Source organism: Eschrichtius robustus, chromosome 6, assembly GCF_028021215.1.
Source record: "Eschrichtius robustus isolate mEscRob2 chromosome 6, mEscRob2.pri, whole genome shotgun sequence".
Lineage (NCBI taxonomy): Eukaryota > Metazoa > Chordata > Mammalia > Artiodactyla > Eschrichtiidae > Eschrichtius > Eschrichtius robustus.
This window is the reverse complement of record NC_090829.1, coordinates 142208829-142233492: the sequence shown is the minus strand read 5'-3', so window position 1 is coordinate 142233492 and position 24664 is coordinate 142208829. Positions and strand designations below refer to the sequence as shown.

At 40.6% G+C, this 24664-nt stretch overlaps 1 protein-coding gene across 1 annotated transcript in view; it reads left to right on the top strand.

Moving 5' to 3' along the window:
• Nucleotides 1-24664, top strand: part of DSCAM (DS cell adhesion molecule) — a 738451-nt gene that overhangs the window by 463221 nt on the left and 250566 nt on the right. The window contains exons 10-11 of the mRNA XM_068545703.1: nt 103-381; nt 14455-14574. Coding sequence (XP_068401804.1) covers nt 103-381; nt 14455-14574 — 399 coding nt within the window. The remainder of the gene's footprint in view (nt 1-102; nt 382-14454; nt 14575-24664) is intronic.

Here is a 24664-nt window from a genome sequence, read left to right as displayed (position 1 = left end):
CTCTTCCAATGTCATGCAAAAGGGTTAAAGAAAAAAATGTAGAGTATTTACACAGTTCATTATCATCTTTCCTCTATTACTTTTTCTTTTCTTTTCTTTCAGTTCCACCTTTTATCCAGCCTTTTGAGTTTCCAAGATTCTCCATTGGACAACGGGTCTTCATCCCGTGTGTTGTGGTCTCAGGGGACCTACCCATCACCATCACCTGGCAGAAGGACGGCCGGCCAATCCCAGCGAGCCTTGGGGTGACCATTGACAACATTGACTTCACGAGCTCCTTAAGGATTTCCAATCTCTCCCTGATGCACAATGGGAATTACACCTGCATAGCCCGCAATGAGGCAGCAGCTGTGGAGCACCAAAGCCAACTAATTGTGAGAGGTGAGGAGACACTTGGGATGCATGGCACCTATGCAGTCAGATTCAACAACACTCACCAATGGTGTTTCCTTGAAATGTTATGAAAATAACCAGAATTCATAAGAATTCCCTGTCATCCCATTCAAACACACACACACACACACACACACACACACACACACCTGTAGAAGCCAACTGTGAACTCCTCTAAACTCCAAGCCAAGGTGTATTTACCTAAAATGTGAAGTTTCAGAAAATTAGCAGAGAAGAAATGTGTGAATGAGATGTGGGGACCATGGGATTTAATTCTTGAAATAAGGCTTCCCTACATTAACCCAGTGACTTGTGAGGCCCAAAATCCATAAGCTCATGCTGTGTTGTATTTATTTTATATAGCACTTTTTATATTATCATTTAGATTGATGGCTTTTAAAAATAATATTTGCCAAAGCCATATATCACAGTTTTTCTAAAGTCAAAAAATGGTAGCTTTTTATATTTTTTAAATTTTAGTTTTAGAAATGTGGTTTTCTTTGTTCCTCCCTTCTGTTGAGCATTAAATGTCTATTTTGGAAGGGTATTGAAACATTTACTAAATTAAGCAAAGTGTGGCAATATTTATGAAAAAATTTAAAATAAGATGGTTTAACTTGTAGAAAACTTTGTCAGGGCTCTCAATGCACCTAAAATGTAAGCAACAGTCTTATTTCGAATCTCTTTGCAAGTCAGCAGATTCCCATCAAGGTTCACACTTGTCATCTTCAAAATGAGAAGCTAGTGTTCTCTAGTGTCTGTTGAGCATGGACGTTCTGTGATTTTATGGTTTTCCTAGAGTCGTATGTGCTCATCTACCAGTAGAATATTCACCCACATTGCAAAAGTGACTGTATGAAATTAAAGATTTATATTAATGTTGATTGTTTGCATTTTAAAGTCCTCGAACACAGAGCTGTCATTGTAATTGTCAGGAGGGGATGATTTCCATTACCTGCAGGACAGTCAGTAGATCTAAGCAGACTCTTTCTTGAGCAATAGGTTCCCGGGTCCTTCCTCAGTCCTCACACCTTGCCCACATGACCCCTCTCCTTCCTTTCTTGTTGAAGAGTAATGCTCATTCTGTCTCCTTGCCAACAAAATAAAGTGGAGCATACTTAGAATTCATATGAAGGCACCAACTTTGTATCTGTGGAAAAGATTTTCCCTGAGTGAGTAAGAAAGTCTACCTTCAGCTGGATACAAAACAAAGGTACACATGGCCTTATGCTAATAAAATTGGGATACATGAAATTTTTTCCCCATTTTTGAAGATGCATAAAAATGGGAGCCAATCTAGTACTGCTTCCCAAGAGTTTTCTTATAAGAAGAACTGACTCTTACTATCATTTGTGAAGGGCAAAGCAGTGAGTACATTAGTTTGTCTCCGATATAATCTGCTCTGAAGGATCCAGGTCAGAGAACAGAAATGCTACATAAAAATGTACATGAGTGTTCTGTGAATCACTTGACTTCGCAGGAAAGGCAACCATAATTTTTTGACCAAGGCAAAGGTCAGATGACCTGGAATTGAGCCTAGCCAATCAGGATAATGTAGTGGATCACAATCTGATTAGTCTCTCTGTGTGGTTGTTTTTTAAATATGTTAAATAAGGTTCTGGGAAATTAACATTAAGTCACTAGTTAGGTGATATAGCCCCGAGAAAGGAAATGTGCTTCAAAGCAGGTCAGTAGCTGGAGAAATAGTCAAGGACAAGATAATGTGCGGGGGCAGTGGTTCTCAATCTGGACTTCACCATAAAATCTCCTGGGAGATTTAAGAAAACATTGATGACCATTTTCTGGTCCTAACTAAGCCCAACTAAATCATTATCCATCTCCCAGATCTCTGGGGCATTATCCTTTTTTTTTTTTTTTTTCAATTCAAAATCACCTGTTAGTGGTTCTTGAATTTTGTCACACATTAAAATTGTGTGGGGAGCTTTAAAAAATTCCTGATGTCCAGGTTGAAGTCCAATTAAATAATCATCATTGGAGGTAGGACCCAGGCACCAGGAATTTGTAAAATCCCTGAGTTGATTCTAATATGCAGCCAAGTTTAAGTCCAAGCACCTTGGGTAATTTGAATATGCAGCTATTTTAGAAGCCTGGAGGTTTTTTTCTAAATGCAAAGAGAGGCCGTTGGTGACTTTAACTAGACTAGTGGCATGGCCTGATTTATGTTTTTAATCATCACACTAGCAGCTGTGGAAAGAATGGACTGGTCCAGAAAGCAAGTAGGTAAGAAGCTGTTTCAGAAGTCGAGGCAAGATAAAAAGCACGTTGAGTGAAGGTGGTCACACTCAAGGTAATGAGAAGCAGACAAATTTGCAGTATGTTTTGGAGACGAATCAAACAAAGCATGTATATAAAGTGAACGTTGCAAAGAGAGAGAACGAGGAATTGTTAATTGAAGTACATATTTTGTCTAATAAGGTAAATGAAAGTGTCTTCTACAGAAGCGGAGAAGATACAAGGAATAGCAGTTGTCACAAGGGGAAGAACGATGTGGGAGAAACAAGAAGGTCTAGACTCAAGGCATTCCAAAATTTAAGGTTCCAGAATAAGAGGAGGAATCAGCAAAGGAAACAGGAAGAAGGAACAATCAGTGGAATAGGAGGAAATCCAGAGGACTGTGGGGTCCTGAAAGCAAAATAGGAAATAATCAAGAAAGATAGGTGATAACGTATATCAAATCCCACTGAAAGTAGAAAAAGCGGAGAACCAAGAATTGCTCACTGGGTTTTAGGAAGATGGATATTGTTTGTTACCTTGTAGAGTGGCGTGGCTGCAGTGAATCCCTGATTAGTGGGGCTTGAAAAAAGAAAAGGAGGTGAATGTGTGGGAACTCAGGAAAATACAACTATTTTTATATTTTCAGGAATGTTGGTATGACAGGAGGCGAGGTGGACATGGGACAAGGGAAGCTTACATACTGATGGGAATGAGCCAATAGAGAGGAAAAAAGTATGTGGCAGGATAAAGAGATAATTACAGGATCCAAGTCCTTGACTTAGTTAATTGGGTTCTTTGAACCAGTGGAATATGTCCAAACTAGTGTAATAATAACCTCGGTGGGGCTCCAGAAAGTAGAACCAACAGAAATGGTTGGAAATTTCAGTGAAACAGATTTTGAGTCAAGTAACTTAAAAGATAAATGTAAAATTCATCAGATGGGGTCATCAGAGAGTAACATGCAGTAGGTTTATCCTCCTACCATCAACAGTTATAAAACTGGACAAAACTTTATAAAGTAACCATTTTCCAAATATGAAACAGGCAGTACAGGGCTGTGGTCCTAAAGAGGAGAGAAATATATGAGTTAAGCCCAAAATTCACCCCATATTTTTTCTTGGTGCACTTTCCAAACCATGATAGGTGGATGCAGAGCCCAAATAGATAATGGTGATTTTTATGGTGATGAAAAACAAAGATAGACACTTAGATCTATTGAGGTGCTGGATATTGCAGGGCAGAGTACTAGAGAGTGGGGGAGCTGTTCAAAGAAAGATTTCTAAAAATCTGTATAGGACTCCCTTTGAGTCTTTAGCTTAATACTACACTTCACATGCATAGGGCGAGACCCTATGAAACCTAGCAGAGGACAACTTCCAGGAGTATGTGAGATGAATAAAGATTCCAGCGGTCACACAGTCCTGAGAAACGTTGGAGTTCTGATTAGCCAGAGTAGAGAACACACAGGGAATTCAGTTAAAATCTCAGAAGAGGCCACACACTAAGAGAGGCCTAATCTAGCCCTGGGATAAGGGCTACTCTAGCCCAGCCCTAATAAAAAGCCTACAGGTAGCCTTGACAGGATTAAATTTCTTCACTGGTAAATCGACTGTTTGCAGGAATAACATTCAGTGTTCTTAAAAGGAAGACAACAAAACCCAGACTCTCAATATCATAGCATATCTGCAATGCCTTGCACATAATTACTGGGTATGAGAAGAAATAGGAAAATGTGAGCCGTAAATAAAAGGAAAAAAAAAAAGAAAAGAAAAGAAGCAGCCTTATGGGCATACAGATGTTAGAATTAGCAGACAAGGTTTTAAAGTAGATATAATAAGCATTTTCAAAAATTCAAATGAAAAGATGTGTGTAATGAGTGAATACATAGGGAATGCAAGAAGAGAAGTATAAAACATTTTTTAAAAAGAACCAAAAGGAAATTCTAGATCTGAAAAACACAATATCTGAAATGAGAAATTAACTGCATATATTAAGTGGGATCTTGGATACTGCAGAACAAAGGATAATTGAACTTGAAAAGAGGGCACAAGAAAAATACCCAAATTTTTTAGAGAGATGAAAGGCTTAAAATGGCAAACAATGCCTCCGTGAGCTTGAAGTAATGTCAAGGAGTCCAATATAAACATAGTTAGAGCCTCAGAAAGAAGGGCAGGAAAAACATAGATCTGAATAGTAATGACTTGAAAATTTTCAAATGTGGTGTAAAATATAAATCTACTGGTCAAAATGATTAATGAAGCTCAAGTAAAGTAAGCACAAAGAGAAAACCATGCCATAGCACATCATAGGGTGTAGATTTCACAGATTTTTGCATAATCTATCAAACTGTACATTTAAAACCTGTGAATATTACTGTATATAAATTGCACCTCAATTTTTAAAAAATTTAAATGTAAATTTTCTAATATTCAGAATTCTTCAAAAATGAAATAATGAAATAATTTCCTTCACAAAATATTAGCTTTCCTGCCAACAGAGGAGACATCATTTATCAAAAGCCGAATGATATTTTGAGAGGCACTGTATGAAATAGGTGTCACAGGTTAGTGGCTGGCCTCAATAAAAAGTAGTTTCCCTTCTGGCATTAATGCTCAATGATTAAAAGTTAAAGGCTCTTATTTGCACTCCTTCCTCACGGGCTGTATCATATTTTATAACACATATGGAAAATATTCTAACTTCAACCTGACTTTTAGTAAATACATCTCTCTGTTAATTCTATTTAATAGAATATATAAGGCACATGAGGTATACAACTTTCCTTAGCCCATGCTACAATGGAGATAGGTTTATGATTCATTGAATTAAAATTTAAACCTGGGGCAATTCTTGAGCTCATGTTGCATAGATACCATAATAGATCATCACGCTGATTTCAGAAAATAATCACCTTTAAATAAACCTTAATAAAGTCAAGGCAGCTTTCTTTGGGCCTACTCTTCTTTTAATTACAGTTGGAATGGCAATGGCTAAAATGAATTAATTAGATAAGGGTTACAAGATAACCTTAACTCTCTAATGAAGCTTTCTCTATTTTAAAGTCCTTGTCTGTAGCAATCATTATTTTGCTTGTTTTTTTCAAAAACTTAACAGTCCCATGCGTTCAGTATTTTCTTGTGTCTTACTTGTCTGCAAAAGAAAAAAAAAATCACTAAGCTTTATGTCTTCAACATATCAATGGATAGATATAATCTTTTACACCCACTCCCAAATGACTGCATTTGCTCTGTCCTTCATTGCTTCATCTTTCCCTTGTTGCATCATGAAGCAACAAAGGACTTAGCACATACTCCTAAATGCCAGTCCTTGGGGTAGTCACTGGGATAATGAAAGCTCATTTCCTCCCATTGAGAACTCCTGCTCCAACGGGAATGAGGCAGATTCCAGAAGGGAGGGAGAAATCCTGAAGGATTAGAAAATATAGCAAGTAGTTAAGAGGAGAGGAAGGAAGACATCATGTTCCTGGAAGAAGGTCTGTTACTTGCAATGGCAGGAGGGCTTGACAGGGCAGATACATCTGTGTCTGGGGGAATGGTGTGCAGAATGGCAAAATGAAGAAGGATGAGACTTGAGAGCCAAGTCTGGTCCACATCTTGAAGGCTTTCTGTCCTATGAAAGAGGTCTGGAGGCCATGGAAGTTTATGAAGAGATTTAAAGCAGAAAAATCATATGGTTCATGGCAGGACGAGTCACGCATTGGAATAAAATGAGTCCAGGTAGGACGCCTGAAGGGGAGGGCTTTGTAGTCCCCATGAGAAGTGATGATGGCTGGAGCTAAGGTGGTCATAGGATGGGCCAAACAGAAGATGCTTTGCAGGATTTAATGGCCAGTTGTGTGAGGGAAATGTGTGAGAAGCCTTGAGGACAGACGTGCCAGAATTCTGGCCAAGGACTGTGCTGGGTGTTGGGTTGGGGAGTCGCTCCAGATGCAGAACATCTCACAAACTCATCTGTTTCCCCTCTGCCCTTCGTACACAATGACTGGAGCAGGGGACTTTCTCCCTGGATGACTAATGCCTGCCGTGGGTGACAGCCTCTCTTCTTGTATAGCTAGAGATCAGGCAGCTGCTCTCAGAATTTCAAATTTTAGTTTGAATTGTCAAGAGGTGGAATTTTATCACCACTTCAGCTAGATCCCATTCTGGATAAACTAAATAGATCTTTTGGTAAAATGAAGAATCTTATTGATTATTGCCATTTGGAATGAAGAGTGTTCCATACTGCACACTGTAGACTCACTAACTTTGGAACATAATCTGTCCTTTGATTCATGAAAAATATGCAAAGATATAGTTGGAGAAACAAAACCCACATAAAAATAGCAAGCCGTGTTAGAGAATAATTATATGGGTTTTTATTTAAATCTTTAACTCAAATTGGAGAATGTTTTTCTCTTAGGGGCTTTAAAGTTTTCGGCCTGAGATGTAGCTTGGGAAAAGTAGAAATAGAATAAGGAGTTCAGAGGCCTTGAAGTTGCCTCGTCTCAGTGAGGGTGGTTGGAAAGTCTCCAAGTGACAGACTGCTAATTACAAGAGCAAAACGACTTCTGATAAGGGAGAGGTCAGTGCCGTTTGATAGACTTCATGGAAGGAGTGAGCGCCATCTGCCTTGAGGTGTAAGTAAGGTTTAGAAAGAAAATAAAAAATATAGCAACAGGGCTTCCCTGGTGGCGCAGTGGTTGAGAATCCATCTGCCAGTGCAGGGGACACGGGTTCGAGCCCTGGTCTGGGAAGATCCCACATGCCGCGGAGCAACTAAACCCGTGTGCCACAACTACTGAGCCTGTGCTCTAGAGCCCATGAGCCACAACTACTGAGCCCACGTGCCACAACTACTGAAGCCCGCGCACCTAGAGCCCGTGCTCCGCAGCAAGAGAAGCCACCGCAATGAGAAGCCTGCAGGCAGCAACGAAGACCCAGCACAGCCAAAAGTAAATAAATTAAATAAATTAATTAAAAAAAAATACAGCAACAACACTGGAACTTTCAGTAACTAAACCAAGGTCCACATTTTTGCTTGTTCATTTTCTATATGACTTCGGAAACATGACTGAGTTTCTCTGAGTCTCAGTTTCCTCATCTGTAAAATGGAAATAATGAGACTTACCTCTTGGAATTGCTGAGAGAATGGAATCAGGTAACAATTGCTATGTCCTTAGCACCCAGATAGTAGCAGGGCTCTCCAGTTTCTCTTCATTTAATGAATGAGTAGAAGGAGGACAGAGGCATTCAGACATATTTTCTGAGGTCAGTGAGGGATAAGCAGCACCAGTTAAGACACAGAGGCTGTGCCATTATCATAGTTAGCCTGCCTGCTTGTTGCCTTGAACAAATACATGCTTGATGTAGGAAGTGATGGGGAACCTCAGAAGTCCTGGAACTGATTGCCTTTGGGGGTGGGAGACCAGTCTGGTAGCAGTCAGTGGGCTGTGTCTCTACAGATAAGGGAACCCAGGGAAGACCCCTTGGCCTGTCAACTGACCCCCCAGACCCCATCCCTGCTTCCCTCGCCTCTCTTTTTCCTTCCATCCCTATCACAATTTGGACACCTATTAGCTGTGTGATCTTGAGTAAATTCCTTAAGCTATTTTTACCCCAATTTTCTTATTCCTAAAATGGGAGAATAGTTAATAGGGGTTTTCTGAGGGTTAAAAAAAAGAATGTATTTATCACAGCACCTGGCACATAATAAGCCAGCAGGTGGGAACTCCCTTTCCGGCTCTTCTGTTTCTCCCTTCCTTCCACTCACATCTGCATGACTTTGGTACATGATTGAGGACACATTACATAGAAGAGGCTGGGGGTAATCCCAAGTATCAGGCAATTAATTAGAATGGTGGCCTAGGGAATACAGTCAAAAAGGTAATAGTGCAATATAGTTTTGCAGAAACTGAAGCAGTTGGGGATAAATGGTGTGTGGAAGATAGAGGTGATAACTGAGACGTTAAAGCTGAGGTATAGGATAAAAGGGTAGGATTGAAATGGAATTTGGGAACCCAGTTCCTGGTTATTCCTTACACCAGAGTCATATGACTTTGGGCCATTGTAAAGCTAAGCACATTTTTGATAGTTTGGGTCACTGGGAAGATTTATGAAGACTTAATTTAAAATAAATTAGCTGTTATCATAAGGGAAGTTAAAAGAAAAAACCCTTAGCACTTATGCATGTGCCTCATGACTTACACTGGCAGTGGATGGGTGATCACCCTAATGTCACACTCAGTTGGGTGACCTTGGCATAGATGAAGCCATTTTGAGGGAAAGGACTGAACTTAATGGCAAAACACGCCTGCCCTTTGGTTCCCATTATTGGCTCTGCACCACTGCGAGGAAAGCTACCAACACTATGATTTCCTATCTGTGATTCCAAAGGTCAGTTTTCTTATACTTCTTTATATCTTATGACGGGTCTGTTGTTTCTGGCTTTTAATGATGAACTGGCACATAGTGAAACAAACACATTATCTAAAAAGCCCTTACTTGACCTTTATTTGGCAGGAAGAATAAAACTTATACAAGGCCACTATCTAGTTGCTGTTTGTGGACCCAATTTATGATACTATATTCATGCTATCATTTTGCTTCATTCATCCCTTCATTTTTCCAACAAATACTTGTTAAGCACCTATTTTATAACAGATGCTGTGAGTGCTGGGGGTACAATGGTGATCAACACACAGAGAGCAAGTCCCTGCCCCATAAAACTTAGTAACAACCTAAATGGGAAAAGAATTTGAAAAACAGTAGATACATATGTATATGTATAACTGAATCACTTTGCTGTACACATGAAACTAACACAACAGTGTTAATCAACTATACTCCAATATAAAGTAAAAAGTTAAAAAAAAACTTACATTTCAGTGCAGGAGAGAGGCAGTGAACACACAAATGATGTCAGGTGTCTACCTGTGGTATGAAAAGTAAAGCTTGGTAGGAGGATTGAGAGTGATAAGGGAATGGAATTTTCAGATGCACAGGGTAAGCCTTTCTGAAGAGATTTTTGAAAAGAGACTTGACCAAAGTGACGGGGTGAGTCACAGGTCTCTCTGTAGGAAGCGAGTTACAGGCAGAGAGACAAACAGGTACAAAGACCCTGAGTCAGGAGTGGGTTTTGTGGGTTCAAAGTACAGCAAGAGACCAATGTACTCCCTGTTCAGTAGGAGAGAAGGGAGGGGCCAGGTTATCTATTCTGGGTATGACAGGAAGCCACTGGAGTTTAGTTTCCAGTGTCATAAATTAAATCTTACCTAGACTTTGATCAATTACTATCTTGACTAAATGCCATACAGCAGAGAATGGCAATATTTATCTACACAGGACCCCCGTCCTCCGCCGCCGCCACCAAATAGCTTCCGGTTTACCTTCAATAAAACTGAATCCCTGTGCCTGTTGACAGATAGCGAAACCTACATCCATTCTTTGGAAATATGTAGCTACTTAGAGGCCAAGAGTTCCAAACATAAAACACTGGACTGCACCTAACACTGAAAAATACCTGTCCTATTATATACCTGTCCTATTCCTCCCTTAAAAACAGCAAAAATAATTCTTCCCTTTAATAAACAGACCAAAGCCAGAAATCACGTAGTTTAAACAACCCTCATCTTAAGCATCATGAAGCAGGCAACTCTCTCAAAGGAATCCCTTCGAGACTTCAGATACTATCAGGCTACATGGGTCCCATGACAGGATTTGGGTATTTTAGAACATATATGTCTCACGTGACTCTTTTTAGGGGGACAGGAGTATTGCATGTGCACGCAATTATGATTCATAGAAATGTATGGCAACAGTGGCCTGCATTGCCTTTTGGGGATGCGACATAATTATTTGGTTGAACCCATCCCTTCTGTCTCTTTAATCACCCTCATCCCCACTGGAAACGTCTCTCTATTGGAAACCCAACTATATTGGTGGATATGTTGACCACAAACAAAGTGTTCTGCAAATAAAAGGAAACCAAAATATAGTTAAAAAAAAAAAAGGAAACCAGCATCTTTGAGGAATTATAGCCGAGACAATACAAAGTCTTCAGTCTTTAGGTCCTATCGTAAGTTTTGGCCAAAATCATGACAGTCCCGACAGCTCTGCATCATTCCACCTCCAGTTCTGTATCTCCTTGGCCAAAATCCTCCCGCAGAGCTCTCTGCTTTCTTCTGTTAGATGGTGCTTCTAGACCCATGCTCCTCAAAGACCTTGTGCATTGGAGTCACTCTGATCTGAGTTATTAACTGAGCCATGCTACTTTGGATAGGGTCTGTTCCCTAGTCTTTAAAACTGGAACAATAATATCCATTTATTGATTTGTCCGTTCAACAGATATTTGAAGAATACTTTCTATGTTCCAGCACTGTGTTATGTGCTGGGGTGCGGTGGTCTGCAAGAAAGGCATTGTTCTTGTTCTCCCAGGTGTGCAGCCAGATGTGGGAGACGGGCATATAAACCAGCAACGCCAAACGTGTGGTAAAGGCTATGACATGATAACGCAGGGTTCTGTGGAGGCACTCAGTCTTGTCCACAGCATCAGAACAGGTGTCCCAGACTAAGTGAAATTTGAGCTGAGATGTAAATACTACTAACTGATAATTTGTTAAACAAAGAAATACAGAAGCCTATGTGAAGACCCAGGGGGTGCTGGAGAACAGATAGACTGGAGCAAACCTTACAAGAGGAAATGTCAAGAGATGAAGCTGGAGTGCAAGGACCCAAGTCATAAAGAGCCTTCAGAATATCATAAGGGTTTTCAATTGTGTCAAGGGACAATGCGAAGGCACTGATGATTTTAAGCAGGGAAGTCACATCATGTGATTTCTCTCTTAGAAGGATCTTTCAGGCCACTGTGCAGAATGCATTCAAGTGGGCCAGTAGGTAGCCGGTAAACTAGTTAGGAAGCAGTTTCATAAATCCAGATAAGAGCCAGTTTTAGCCTTGTCTCAGGTTAAGTCCCCCTGAAAGCAGAGTGTGAGGTATAGGACTGGCTGTAGATCACTTATTTGAGATGTAATTCCTGGACCCCAGAGTGAAAGAATGAAGGGAAATGAGATAAGGAAAGGAGGGGGGAAATCAGTAAAAGTTGCTTTAATGAGCTAGTTGCTGCTGTGGGCAACTGGGGCTCATTCCTTCTGGGAACCTTCCAAGGCATCACACAGAACAGTTGTTCTCAAAGGTAGTCTCTGGACCTGCAGCCTCAGCATCACCTGAGAGCTTATTAGAAAAGGCAGCGTCTTGGATCCTGCCTCAGACCTGCTGGGTCAAAACTTTTAGGGACAGGGTTTAGCAACTTGGGTTTTCATCAGCTCTTCAGGTGATTCTGACACCCTCTGATGTTTTTGCACAGACATAGAGCACACCTTAGAGTTGTCCAGTAGGATTGGAGGATGGAGAGGCAGGGCATTTATCCCGACGCCCATCCCTCACTGGTTGCACCCATGAAGTGAGTGTTTGTTACTTTAGAGAAAAGGCCCTGAGACAGCAAAGAGAGACTCGTGTTCTGGGTGTGGTGCCCAGGCAAAAATGCATGGAGCTGTCCACACTGCGGTGCTGAAACCGGATGGATGGAGGCACTTCACCACACACCCTGTCTACCCATCATGACTAGGACACGGCAATGAAGATGAAGAGAATTTGAGGATATGTGATACGTTTGCAAGAAAGAATCATCAGCACCTGATACCAGGAGATTAAAGAGGGGCATATGAAAGATAATTCTCAATTTTATGGGCCATTTCCTTCAGTAATTGCCTTACACTTACAATATGTCAGTGGTTATTTTCCATGTAAACCTCTGTGATCGGTTTTTAAATAATATTGCTTTGGATTAGAACCAAATCGAGGGGAGGGATCATGGATCAATTATAATTAGACATTCTTCCAGAGGAAATGCAAGAGATTAGCTACCCTGCCCATTTGACAAGAGATTCCTTGCTCTTAGCAGAATTTGAGCCAAATAGACAGAATGTACGTGACTGCATATTTACCTTCCACCCTGGACAGAATGATTCTGACATGATGGCTTAAACTTTGCAGTCTACCCTTGTGGTTGTTAGATTAATTTTACTAGAAAACTTTGCTCTATAAAATCTCCAGCATTTTTTTCCTAGGAATAATTTTCTCACCATGAGACAGACAGACATCCCTTATCACTTTTTAAAAATATATTTACATTTTATAGACTACATTTGTCTCAGAATACCACCTGAATACCAAATGAAATAAAATTGCTCACTATGAAAAGACCCATTGGCTGTGCAAATTATTTAAATAATTTGCACGTTGGAAACTGTGTTTATTAATGATATGTTAAAGCTGGACACACCTGCATTTACTAAATTAACCAACACTCCTACAACACTTCATATCTTCCAGGCACTTCTGACAACTTTAATGATCTTAATTCATGTTACCCCCATACCAGTGCTATAAAATGAGTTCCCAGTTTACAGATAAGGAAATCGAAGCTAAGAAACATTTGACAGCTTACACAATATGACCCACCTAGAAGTAGCAAAGTTGGAGATCAAATCCAGGTGTTTAGCCTTTGGCTCTGTGCTCTTAACCATCACTCTCTGTTGTTTCTTCCAGAAACACAGCGGTGAGTTCCATCTCTAGCTGCTTCTTGTCTTGATTTTGTTCCCCCCTCCTTGGCTGTTTGGTGGGCAAAGTGACGTTCACTATGGGTCATGCCATTTCAACGTGCTTCTGAGATCCTAACTAATGTAGACTCTAAACTTCTCCCCAGTCCATTTCGTGTGGTGGCTGGAATTCCTATATATCTCTAACACATAGGACCACATTTTTGCCTCAAAATGAAGAATTCTGGAAATTGCAATGCAGAAAAGATTAGCCTTATCAGGAGTTGTGGAAAGGAGGGGAAGAACTCCCACATTTGCTAAGTATCTAATATATGGTGGACATAATCTATGTCCTCTCACCTAGTCTCGTGACAGTCTCATTGAAAATCCATCCTGTAATTAGTCACTGATCTGCTGGAAAAGATTTCTGGATCCTAACACCTTTAGATGCTACCTTTCCTAGAAGAATCTGTATCTTCTCTTTAAGAGAAGACTTGAATACTCTTAAAATCACAATAACTTAACTCAAAACATTTATGTTCTCTTGGCAGGTATTTTTTAAGCAGAGTGCATGTGTATGTTTTGGGTAGGGATGGTGTTTTTTTCAGCGTCTCATAAAACTCACCAAATAAGCAGTTACTTAATCTGTTTTGTTTTTTTTTATTTTAAATAGGTACTCTATAAAGCCTTCATGGCACCTCACTTCACCTGCCTTCCATAGTCCCTTTTTGGCTCAGAAGGGTACTGATGTCAGAAATAATGGTCTATGTGTCTTTATCAGATTTTTAGGAAAAGTTCAATACCATGTTGTGTTCTTTACTGCCTTTAGGAAGAGACTATTAATTCTCCCTTCATCTCCTGTTAGAGGAAGAATAGATATTGGATGCTTTATAAACATTTCATACCCAAGAATGGATCACTGATGATCTTCCATAACACAGATCAAAAACAGAATGTCACATTCCCTTGGTTTAGTCAAACTGCCACACTCCAGAGTCCAGTGCAAGGCAACTTCCATCTGCATCAGATCATTGATATAATAAGAAAAATCACCTGCATTGAAATTGTTTCCTTAATTGGTCCCTAATTACAAACCCTCTGCTTTATTTTCACATATATGTAAAGCATTCTTTGTACTTTCATGCTTGTTAAAATTCTTGGATTTCTTAAAATCACAGCTTTAATAATCTGCAGTCTTGCCTGAATTACTGGTGGCATTTCTCTCTTTGCAGTTCCTCCCAAGTTTGTGGTTCAGCCACGGGACCAGGACGGGATTTATGGCAAGCCTGTCATCCTCAATTGCTCAGCTGAGGGTTATCCTGTACCCACCATCGTGTGGAAATTCTCTAAAGGTATGAAGCTACTTGATTTGCTGTTCTCTACCAAATGTATGTTATTCTAAAGGATGAGATGAGCATTTCTTGCAGAGATGTTTCTTACAAATATATACGTCCCCACCTCCACCAAGTGTATCCATCCTTCACATCACACCCCTAGTAACCCACCTAAGTGTTTTCATTTGGGCCATGAAATGTTCTTGTATAACATGCCCTTGGAAAGACCGGGTAAGGGAGGCAGTTTATTCATGTAAGTTATTTCAGCACCTGGGAAAGCTCTACCTTGACTACCTGGGAAAGCTCTACCTTGACTACCTGGGAAAGCTCTACCTTGACTACCTATGTTGGATGACCATGATCTGCTTGGGGACCCCTGCAAGCCCATACACATGGAAAAACAAGTATAAATTGTCAGAATTACTCATTGTTGGAAAATTATTTCCCCAGTATTTAGATAAGTAAGGGTAAGTGGCTTTAGAAGGTTAAAATAAAACTACTGGTTGTTTTATTTACCTAGATACCATAGATATAAAAAACTACCTATCATCTCCTTGGTAGTCTCTTTTTAAAAGCAAAATTTCACCCTTAATCTTGCTTTCTCTTCAAAGGCAAAGCAACTTTTCCCAGTATTAAGGTAACACTGTAAACATTACATAAATTAAAATGAGCAGTGTTGGAAACTAATGAGGGAACCATTCTAGACATGGTAAAAATAATTTATTTCTATCTTATCACCTTCTCCAGGGAAGTTTCCTTAACTATGCTTACGAATGTGTTGGAAATTCTCTTTCCTTTCTCATTCACATAACTTCATTCAGTAATTTATTAAACGGGTGAGGGCCAAATATATACTGATAGGATAAACAAACAACAAATAAATAAATAAATCATGTTTTTTTTTTTCCCTAACAATCTTAAGACTTAAGGTATATAGTGTGCAGCATTTTCTTATTGAGAAAGTAACAGCAATCAGAGAAAAACAAATGGCATACTTGCCACAGTTCCTTTTGGTGTATTTCCTTTAGGGAGAAGGAGCAGAGGGAGGAAAGAGAGGGATAGACACCGTTTGGTTGGGGGGAGAATCAATTAAATTTGTTTTAAATCCCTGAGATTACTCCCCTGTAGCATGCCACATACATTGCCCATGTGAAAAGCACTTTATCCCAAAATAAAAGCCTGTTATTCAGAGTATCTGCCCGCGTGACTTTTTATTTGGGGCCATACTTGTAGCCCTATGTTGCATTACATGGAAACAAATAGCATACATTTGATTTAATGTACTTTATATCGATGTGCATGTAGTTTATATAGATGTGCATGTGCAATGTAGTTTATATAGATGTTACAAACATTTTCCATGATGCTCATCTTCTTCAAAATAATTTCTAATGCTTGACATTGTGTGGATGTTCTTTCTTTCTCTTGGGTTGTTTTCCATTTCTCACTATTACAAACACTGCAGAAGTGGACATCCTCGTGTGTTAGTTCAATGTGCATATGTGTGGTTGCTTTCTTTTTCTTTTTTTTTTTTTTTTTTTTTGAGCAACCTCCATACTGTTCTCCATAGTGGCTCTACCAATTTATATTCCCACCAACAGTGCAGGAGGGTTCCCTTTTCTCCACACCCTCTCCAGCATTTATTGTTTGTTGATTTTTTGAGGATGGCCATTCTGACCCGTGTGAGGTGATACCTCGTTGTAGTTTTGATTCGCATTTCTCTAACAGTTAGTGATGTTGAGCGTCTTTTCATGTGTCTGTTGGCCATCTGTATGTCTTCTTTGGAGAAATGTCTATATAATCCCTAGAAGTGAAATACTGTGATCACACTGAAGGCTCTTGGTCTGCACTGGACCAGGACACATTGGAAAATATTAGGGCCATTTACACACTGACCAGTAGTATGAAGCTGTGTGTGTCTTGCACCCTCGCCAACTAGATAGTATCCTTTTTTCCTTAATCTTTACTATGTGATGGGTGAATTGTTTTAATTTACAAATTCCTGTTTTAATTTACAAATTCCTGTTTTAATTTACAAATTCCTGTTTTAATTTACAAATTCCTGTTTTAATTTACAAATTTAGATTACTAATGATGTTGAAAATGTTTTAGCCTTTGTTTACAGACCATTTCATTTTCCCATTTGGGGAATTTCTCATTCATATTACTCTTACATTCATCTCCGTGTCTCATTTATTTGAAAGAGTGTTTTTCATAGATTAAATAACCCTTTGTGTGTTATGGGTGTTACAGACATCTTATTCCTTCCCATCACTGATGTGCAAATTAAATTATAGAAGCCTTTTTACCTTTGAACTTGATATGCAATTTAAAATCATTAATGAAAAAATTAAAAATTGCAGCAAACAAATTTTTAAAAGTTAAAATCCCCCTTTAAAAATATCACTCAAAGATAACCAAAGATAAATACTGCAGACTTTTTTTTAAGAGTCTTTTTTGATGTGGACCATTTTTAAAGTCTTTATTGAATTTGTTAGAATACTGCTTCTGTTTTATGTTTTTTGTTTTGTTTTTTTTTTTGGCCATGAGGCATGTGGGATATTAGTTCCCCCATCAGGGATTGAACCCACATGCCCTGCATTGGAAGGTGAAGTCTTAACCACTGGACTGCCAGGGAAGTCCCGATATTGTAAACTTTCATCTAGCTTTTCAGACCTGTCCCCCTGGCAAATATATATAACCATAGATATACATATAATTTTGCATTTTTTAAAAAATTGCGAGCATGTGAGTCTTCCTGATCTACAACCTTCTTTCTTCAGTTAATAATAGGCTATGAATGTCTTTCCACGGCAACAAATATGAGTGTTCACTGTGACTTTTTAACGTCTCTGTTGAGTTTCTATTCATACATCAATAGATACATCTAACTTCTCTTGCCTTTGTTAGGACTGAATTCAGTGACTTAATGCCACAAGGGTTTACTCCTTCTCATAAGAGGAGTCTGGGAGTAGATAGGGCAGGATTAGTTTTTCTCCCCTGAGTCATCAGGGACCCACACTGTTTGCATCTGTCTCTTCTGTCACTCTTCGAAAGCATCTCCCACCATCATTCAATGGCTACTAAGGTCCAGTGGCCACTTACACATTTCCATGGACGAGGAAAAGCACAGAGAGAAGGCTCTCACACCCACCTGAGTCAGTTCCCTCTAAGGACCTCTCCAGACTGTGTGATAAATCAATTCTGCTCATGTCTCACCGGCCAGGTCAGCCCTCACCACAGGGGTTCTACAAGTTGTGTTATAGCTAAGCATACGGCCGTCGTGACTACAACCCAGGCTATTTCACTAAGGGGGAGGATGGATGCTTGGCAACCAGGTGTGTCCAACACTACTGTTGGATATTGTGTTTTTTCCCAGTTTTTCACTATCGTAAAAATGTCGCAGTGACTTCTATCTCATTGATCTCTGTACACGTGTCCATTTTCTCTCTGGTGATAAACTTGTATAAGTAGAATTATGGTTCAAAGAGTAAGCAATTTCTATAGATTTCAATACGTATCGGCCGCTTGTCATCACTTTTTTCATCTACACTCCTCCCCACAGTTTATAGTAGTGCCTGTTTCTTACGATAAGAATAATGCCAGGTATTATGCTTGGTTTTTTAATATTTTTCAATAGAATAGGGGAAATGGTATATTATTATTTTAGTTATGCAAGTAGCAAAGATGTTTCTTAAGAAAAATTTAGCCTTGCTTATGGAACATGTTTCCCATAATCAAATAGTCACTAAGAGCATTAAGTGCAGTTCTTCTATGTCACACACACACACACACACACACACACACACACACACACACACACACCCCATACTCAGGCTGTTTCTCCAAGAGATGCAATTTAATCCTGAAGCTGCAGAATTCCAGAGTAAATTGCAGTGGTTTAAGGGCAGCTATTGCAGAAATGAAACAATCTTTCCTGAAAAATAATGTTATTACAGTTTTGACCTTGGGTCTGGATACAAAAAGTCTAAGACATTCAATTCTGTCTCCTGATGTTTTTTTTTGTTTTTTTTTTTTTTTACATGAACAAACAAGGCTTCTTGTCAAAAAGAGATTTGAAAAAAAAATCAGGGTTTAATACCATGGTGGGCCTTACCTGTGCTCACAGAAATCGATAGCTAAGCAAATGTATGTCATTTATAGTGGAGGAAGTGGGTTTCAATTGCTGTCCTGGGGACCTGGACCATCCCCTTGTTAGCTGCTAAAGGGGAAAGAGGGGCCACTGATGCAAGAGATAACTGATGGCCTGGCCCATGGGCTGCCTGGACATCTTTTGCTCTCTGGCCATCCAGAAACAGGGCCACTTCTGACCTCCAGGGATGCTTTGGTCGGAGGAATGTCCAAGGACAAGAGTCAGGGCATGCCTGGTGTAGGGAACGGGAGAGCAGTGAGGAGTAGTTTATATTTAAAATAGGGTTATCTGAGAAGGCCCCAGGAGAAGGTAATGTTTGAGCAGAAACTTAAAAGAAATGGGAGATGAGCCATGTGCATATCTGGGGGGAGCACTGAAGGTCAAGGGGTCAAAGCCGGGGCAGAAGTGGGTGTATACCTGGAATGTTCCAGAAGCACCAAGGAGGACACTGGAGCTGGGTTCTGCTCACTCATTGCAGTGGAGTGAAAGGAGGTTCTGGAGGTCCCAGCAGGTCAGATTCCTCATCGATGCCCTTAAAGATGTGGCTTTGCCTGGCGGGGGGCGGCGGGGGGAATGCAGGCAGTGGATCAGAGTTGTGACAGCGGCGCTCTCCTTTCTTCTGCTGCCCTGCGGACACCAGAACTTAGCAGGCTATTGGGGTAATTAAGAGATGCCATGTGCTCTGCCTAGTGTTTTCAAAGGACCCTGTCGGCCCTAGGTGGAAGGCAGGAATTGCAGCTGGAGACCGGTTAGCAGGCCTGTGCTGTGATGTGGCCTGGACGAGCTGTCAAGAAGGCACGAGTAGTTGATTTCTGAATTGATCTGGCTGATGGACTGGATGTCAAAGAGAAAGGGAGAAGTCGAACAGGATGCCCGGGTCTTTGAGAACAGTGAAAGTGCCACTTTCTGAGACAGAGCAATGTCAGGAGAGCAAATCGGCCCGGGATCAATATCAAGAGTGAGTTTGGGCCTCATTCTCTGTAGACACGACCCAATTCTCAGTATAAGCAATGATACATTTTCTAAGTATCCTAATTTTTTATCAGTAAATGCTTTCTCCGTGGCCAGGGCTTATCCCTTCCACATTCTGCTCGGCCAGTGTATGCCCCACTTTGATGTCACCTCAGTTCTGTGTTAGATTGATCCCCTGCTCAATGCTACTCCTTTAGCTATAGTTTTCCAGCGAGGAATATTCCAGGTTCGTTCTTCACAATGGCTTGCCTCTTGCCTTTTTGCACATAAAGTGAGTTTAGCTTGTAGGAGTTGGTAGCTTGCATTATTTCCTGGGAGGGGACAGAAGCTGCCTGATTTCTCCTTAGAAACGACTCTTTTTTTTTTTTTTTTTTTTGCCTGCATGCACCAAAGAGCTGACTTTGAAGTCCAGTAAATGTATAGCCTATGCCTTGATGTTATGCATGTGGGGTCACTTTTCCCCCAGATGTGTCATATGCCTATTTAATATGTAGGTTCAAATCATCTTTTATGTAAGAAAATTCTTCTTGAATCATGTCTGTAAATATTTGTTCTCTTCTGTGCTTTGCATTTGTGGGTGTGTATATTCAAAGTTTATCTCAAGTCACAGAAAATATACAAACTAAGACAACAGAATGAACTGATTTTGTTCCAAGAGAAGGTGATGGGTGACACCTGGCACCAATTTGGGTCTTTTCAAGGATTAGGGTGCAGAAGTCATCTTTTTGCAACATGTCAACAAAGTTATGGAATTAATTTCCAGGTTTATTCCCAGGTATTTTTGAAAACGTTTTTAGGTGCTCAATAGATTTCTGTCTTTGTTCCTTTAAGATCCGGATATTCTGCCTCTGCCCAGGAGGTAGCATGGTGACCTGGGTCTCCGATTACGGCGCCATCAGATTCCCTTCACCTGTCTTCCAGAGGGTGTCATTTTCTCTCTGATTTTTTAATTGATTTACTCCCATTTTACTTTGTTTGATATTTTCTCATGTTTATTCTCTACGTCTTTTTCCCCACAAAGTCCGTTCTCCTTTGTGCTCTCTCCAATTTTGCCTTCATTTTTGTGATTTTATTTTTTCCCTTCTTTCTCCAGTTCCGCCAGCTCACATTTCATTCTCTCTTGAGCTCTCGCTTCATAGACAAGTAGCTATTTTATTCACAGCTTTCATCTCAATCATGGCGTTCTTCTGAGGAGATTTCGTTATAGATTTCTGTCTCTATTTTATTCTTCCATTTTCCTTGTAGTATCTTTGCTAGATCCTGGCTTCCTTTTGAGTGCTCACATTTGAAGAAAATGCATATCCCCAGGAAGAGATTGCTTTGTGCAAGTATCTGGCTCCTCCCTGAACCCTCCTTCAGTGATCTAAGACAGAGCAGGTCCAGAGAAGCGGCTGCCTCACCCAGCCTGTGCACACCATGATGTCCGTTGCCCCTCACATGTGCTCCCCGCTTTCACGATGCGTACCCTGCTGATGCTTGCTCAGAGACCCAGCTGTGGTCCGTCTCTCCTTGTCTTTCTGCAGGTTCCTTTGCCCAGTGTACACTGTTGGCTGCCCCACCACCTATTTTGTGGTTGAGGTTTTAGCTATTTCCTAATTTCATGCATAAAAGAGTTTGCATTTTCTATTCCTCTTTCTCGCATTTGCTTTTTTATGATTTCCAGGAAGAAAAGAAACACTGTTTTTTTTAAATTTTATTTTATTTTTTTATACAGCAGGTTCTTATTAGTTATCTATTTTATACATATTAGTGTATACATGTCAATCCCAATCTCCCAATTCATCCCACCACCACCCGCCCACCCCTGCTTTCCCCCCATGGTGTCCATACATTTGTTCTCTACATCTGTGTCTCTGTTTCTGCTTTGCAAATAGGTTCCTCTGTACCATTTTTCTAGATTCCACATATATGCGTTAATATACGATATTTGTTTTTCTCTTTCTGACTTACTTCACTCTGTATGACAGTCTCTAGGTCCATCCATGTCTCTACAAATGACCCAATTTCATTCCTTTTTATGGCTGAGTAATATTCCATCGTATATATGTACCACATCTTCTTTATCCATTCGTATGTCGATGGGTATTTAGGTTGCTTCCATGACCTGGCTATTGTAAATAGTGCTGCAATGAACATTGGGGTGCATGTGTCTTCTTTTTCTAACATCTTTATTGGAGTATAATTGCTTTACAATGGTTCATGTGTCTTTTTGAATTATGGTTTTCTCTGGGTATATGCCCAGGAGTGGTATTGCTGGGTCATATGGTAATTCTGTTTTTAGTTTTTAAAGGAACCTCCATACTGTTCTAATGCTGGTTTTATGGTGCCATCTTTAAACCCTTTGAACTTAAATCCTATTGTTTATGTATTAAGGTTTATGAAATTTGAACTTTACTTCAGAAAAATAAAGGAGAAGTAGTAGAAACATCAGTTAAGAGAGTGGGCTGATTTCAAACCCCAGACACACACCATCTGTCTGTGTTACTGCAGGAAAATTACGTAGCCTGCATGAACCACAGATTCCTCGTATGGGAAGCAAATGAGATAAGGGGAGTAATGTGATGATTTAATAAGATGGTTCATAGAAAGCATTTATCACGGTGCCTGGCACAGCCATGAGTCAATACACGTTCGCTGTTACCATCATCATCACTGTCGTCATCACCTCACCTCCCACAGTTAGCCAGTTGCACTAAAGCCATTTATTGCCTGGCCCAGCCTTTTCCCGCTAACTTTGATTCCTTTATAGTCTATGAAAAAAATGTGTCTGCTGAAATCCGTTTTCTATCCCTCTCTCTCGCACTGTCTGTCTGGCATCAGGACCATGCCTACTAGAAGTTTATCTCTTCCTAATATGTTTTAATATCTCATACAACACTCCTCCCCTCTTTGTTTTTCTTTTTCAAAAATGTCCTAGATTTCTCACATGGATTTTTATTTGCATATTTCTTCTAGGTGAAAGTTAGGCTAATTTGATCAAGTGTACAAAACAATATTCTGAAAAATTTGGAACACTGTAATAAATGTAAAGGTTAGCATGGAGAACATCAATATCATTAAACTATTGAGCCTTCCCTGCCAATATCATGGACAGTGTTTCCATTTATTCAAATCTTTTTATATGCCCATTATAAATTCTATTGCTTTCTTACTATGGTCTGGGGTAGCGAGTATGTATGAGCTTCTGCCAATAGTTCTTTTTGATCCTCTTTGGTTTTCTGGGTGGAAAGGTGTTACATCTATAGCCAGTTTTTGTTGACTCTCTGCAGCTGTCCGTGTCTCTTTCTTTTCCAAGCAAGGGAGAAGTGCTCCTTAATTTGGGGGGAGTTCCTATCTTCTTCAGCTCTCTAGTACATAGAGAGGCTGCAGTGGGATGGGCCCCCCTATTTCCTGCCTATTTCTCTCACCCCCGCCCTGTGCCCTTCCTTCTCTTACCTGTAGCACATTCACATGAGACCAAAGTTTCTTCAACTCCAGTTTTTCCTGGAGACATCAAAGAATCCATCACTATTTGGTGCACAATAGTTTTGCTTTTGCTCAGGCATCTCCCTCTGTCCCCAGAAAGCTGTTGGAAGTTGTCCTTTTGTACCCACGAGGTATACTCTACCAGGGGTCCTGGCTGTCCCTTACCTCCTGGGTCCCAGAAGTGTCCTCTTCTGCTTGGTATCAACCCACCTGCCAAAATCCTCCCATCTTGCCATAGACTCTTTTTATTTTCTTTTTTTTAAAGCAACTTTAAAAAATCTCATGATTTCTGTGGATTAGGAGTCTGGGCACATCTTAGCTGGGTGCTCTGTTTCGGAATCTCTCATAGGGCTGCAGTTTTTGGCCAGGGCCAAGTCTCATCTGAACTGGACGAGGATCCACTTGTAGGTTCAGATGGTTGTTAGCAGAAGCTGTGGACTTTTTATAGGGGCCAACAGGGACTTCAATCCTTTGTTCAGAAATCCATAGGAAAAAATCTGACACTCACAACAGTTCTCTGGATATTTCCATGCAGTGTACTCAATTCTAGACTGAGAAACAAATGTGTGCTCAGTACGCCTGGTCGGACTGCTCAGGTGACCCTTCTGGAGCCTCCTCCTACCTCAGGGGCTTGCCCTGGCATGCTTCAGCTTGGTCCTGCTCACACCCTCTCTCCCACGGTCAAGGTGACATCCCAGCACCCTCCACAATCCCCAAGGCCTATGTCTCCAAATGCCATGAAGAATGTGCAGCATGGGACAAGCCCAAGTTCTCAAGTATGTTAATTGTAGGACATTTTTTCTACCAAAACCAATTCCAGACCTCCCTGCTGAGTTGACCACGGCCACCTCTTCCTCAGCAGTCAAGAGATGGCCCCCACTGCAGATCCCCTGCTTTCCATTCAGAAGATAAGTCCGGATGGGGACAAACAATCAAGAGACCAAAAAAATACTAATAATAAGTCCCTTAAATGAGATTGTTCCTCTTTTCCCCTGTAGGAAAACAGGAGGTTTCCTATTGAAGTAACTCCGTGGGGAGGCCCAGTCAGGATTGTCCTTGGGCCTCTGGACCCCCAAAGTTCCTTCCCAAGCTCTGGTCCCTTAATCCTATTTCCTGTATCCTTGCAGGTTTCACTCGTGTCCTGACCTCGGGCCTGAGCCTCCTTGTTTTAGCATTCAAGGCATTTAGCTTCATTTCTTTACCCTCATGGCCACTTACACTCTGACCTTGAATGCCTTTGCTCAGACCAAGTGTTGCTTTCACACCCCTGTCCTGGAAACTGGATCTCTGTCTTGGTCATCTGCTTGGCCCTTGGTCATCTAATCCTCTCACCTCCCTGCCTGTCTGTCTGTCTGACTACCACCCAGAGCTCTAACCACGCCTGTCCCGCTTTCTGCGTGGGTTAAGATGCCCCCAAGCCTCCATCCCCATGCATCCGACCTCTTCTGTCCACTGGTTTACTGGACCTGCAGTCGTCCTCTCGGGTCTTTCCAGCAACACCTGTTCCAAACTCCTGCA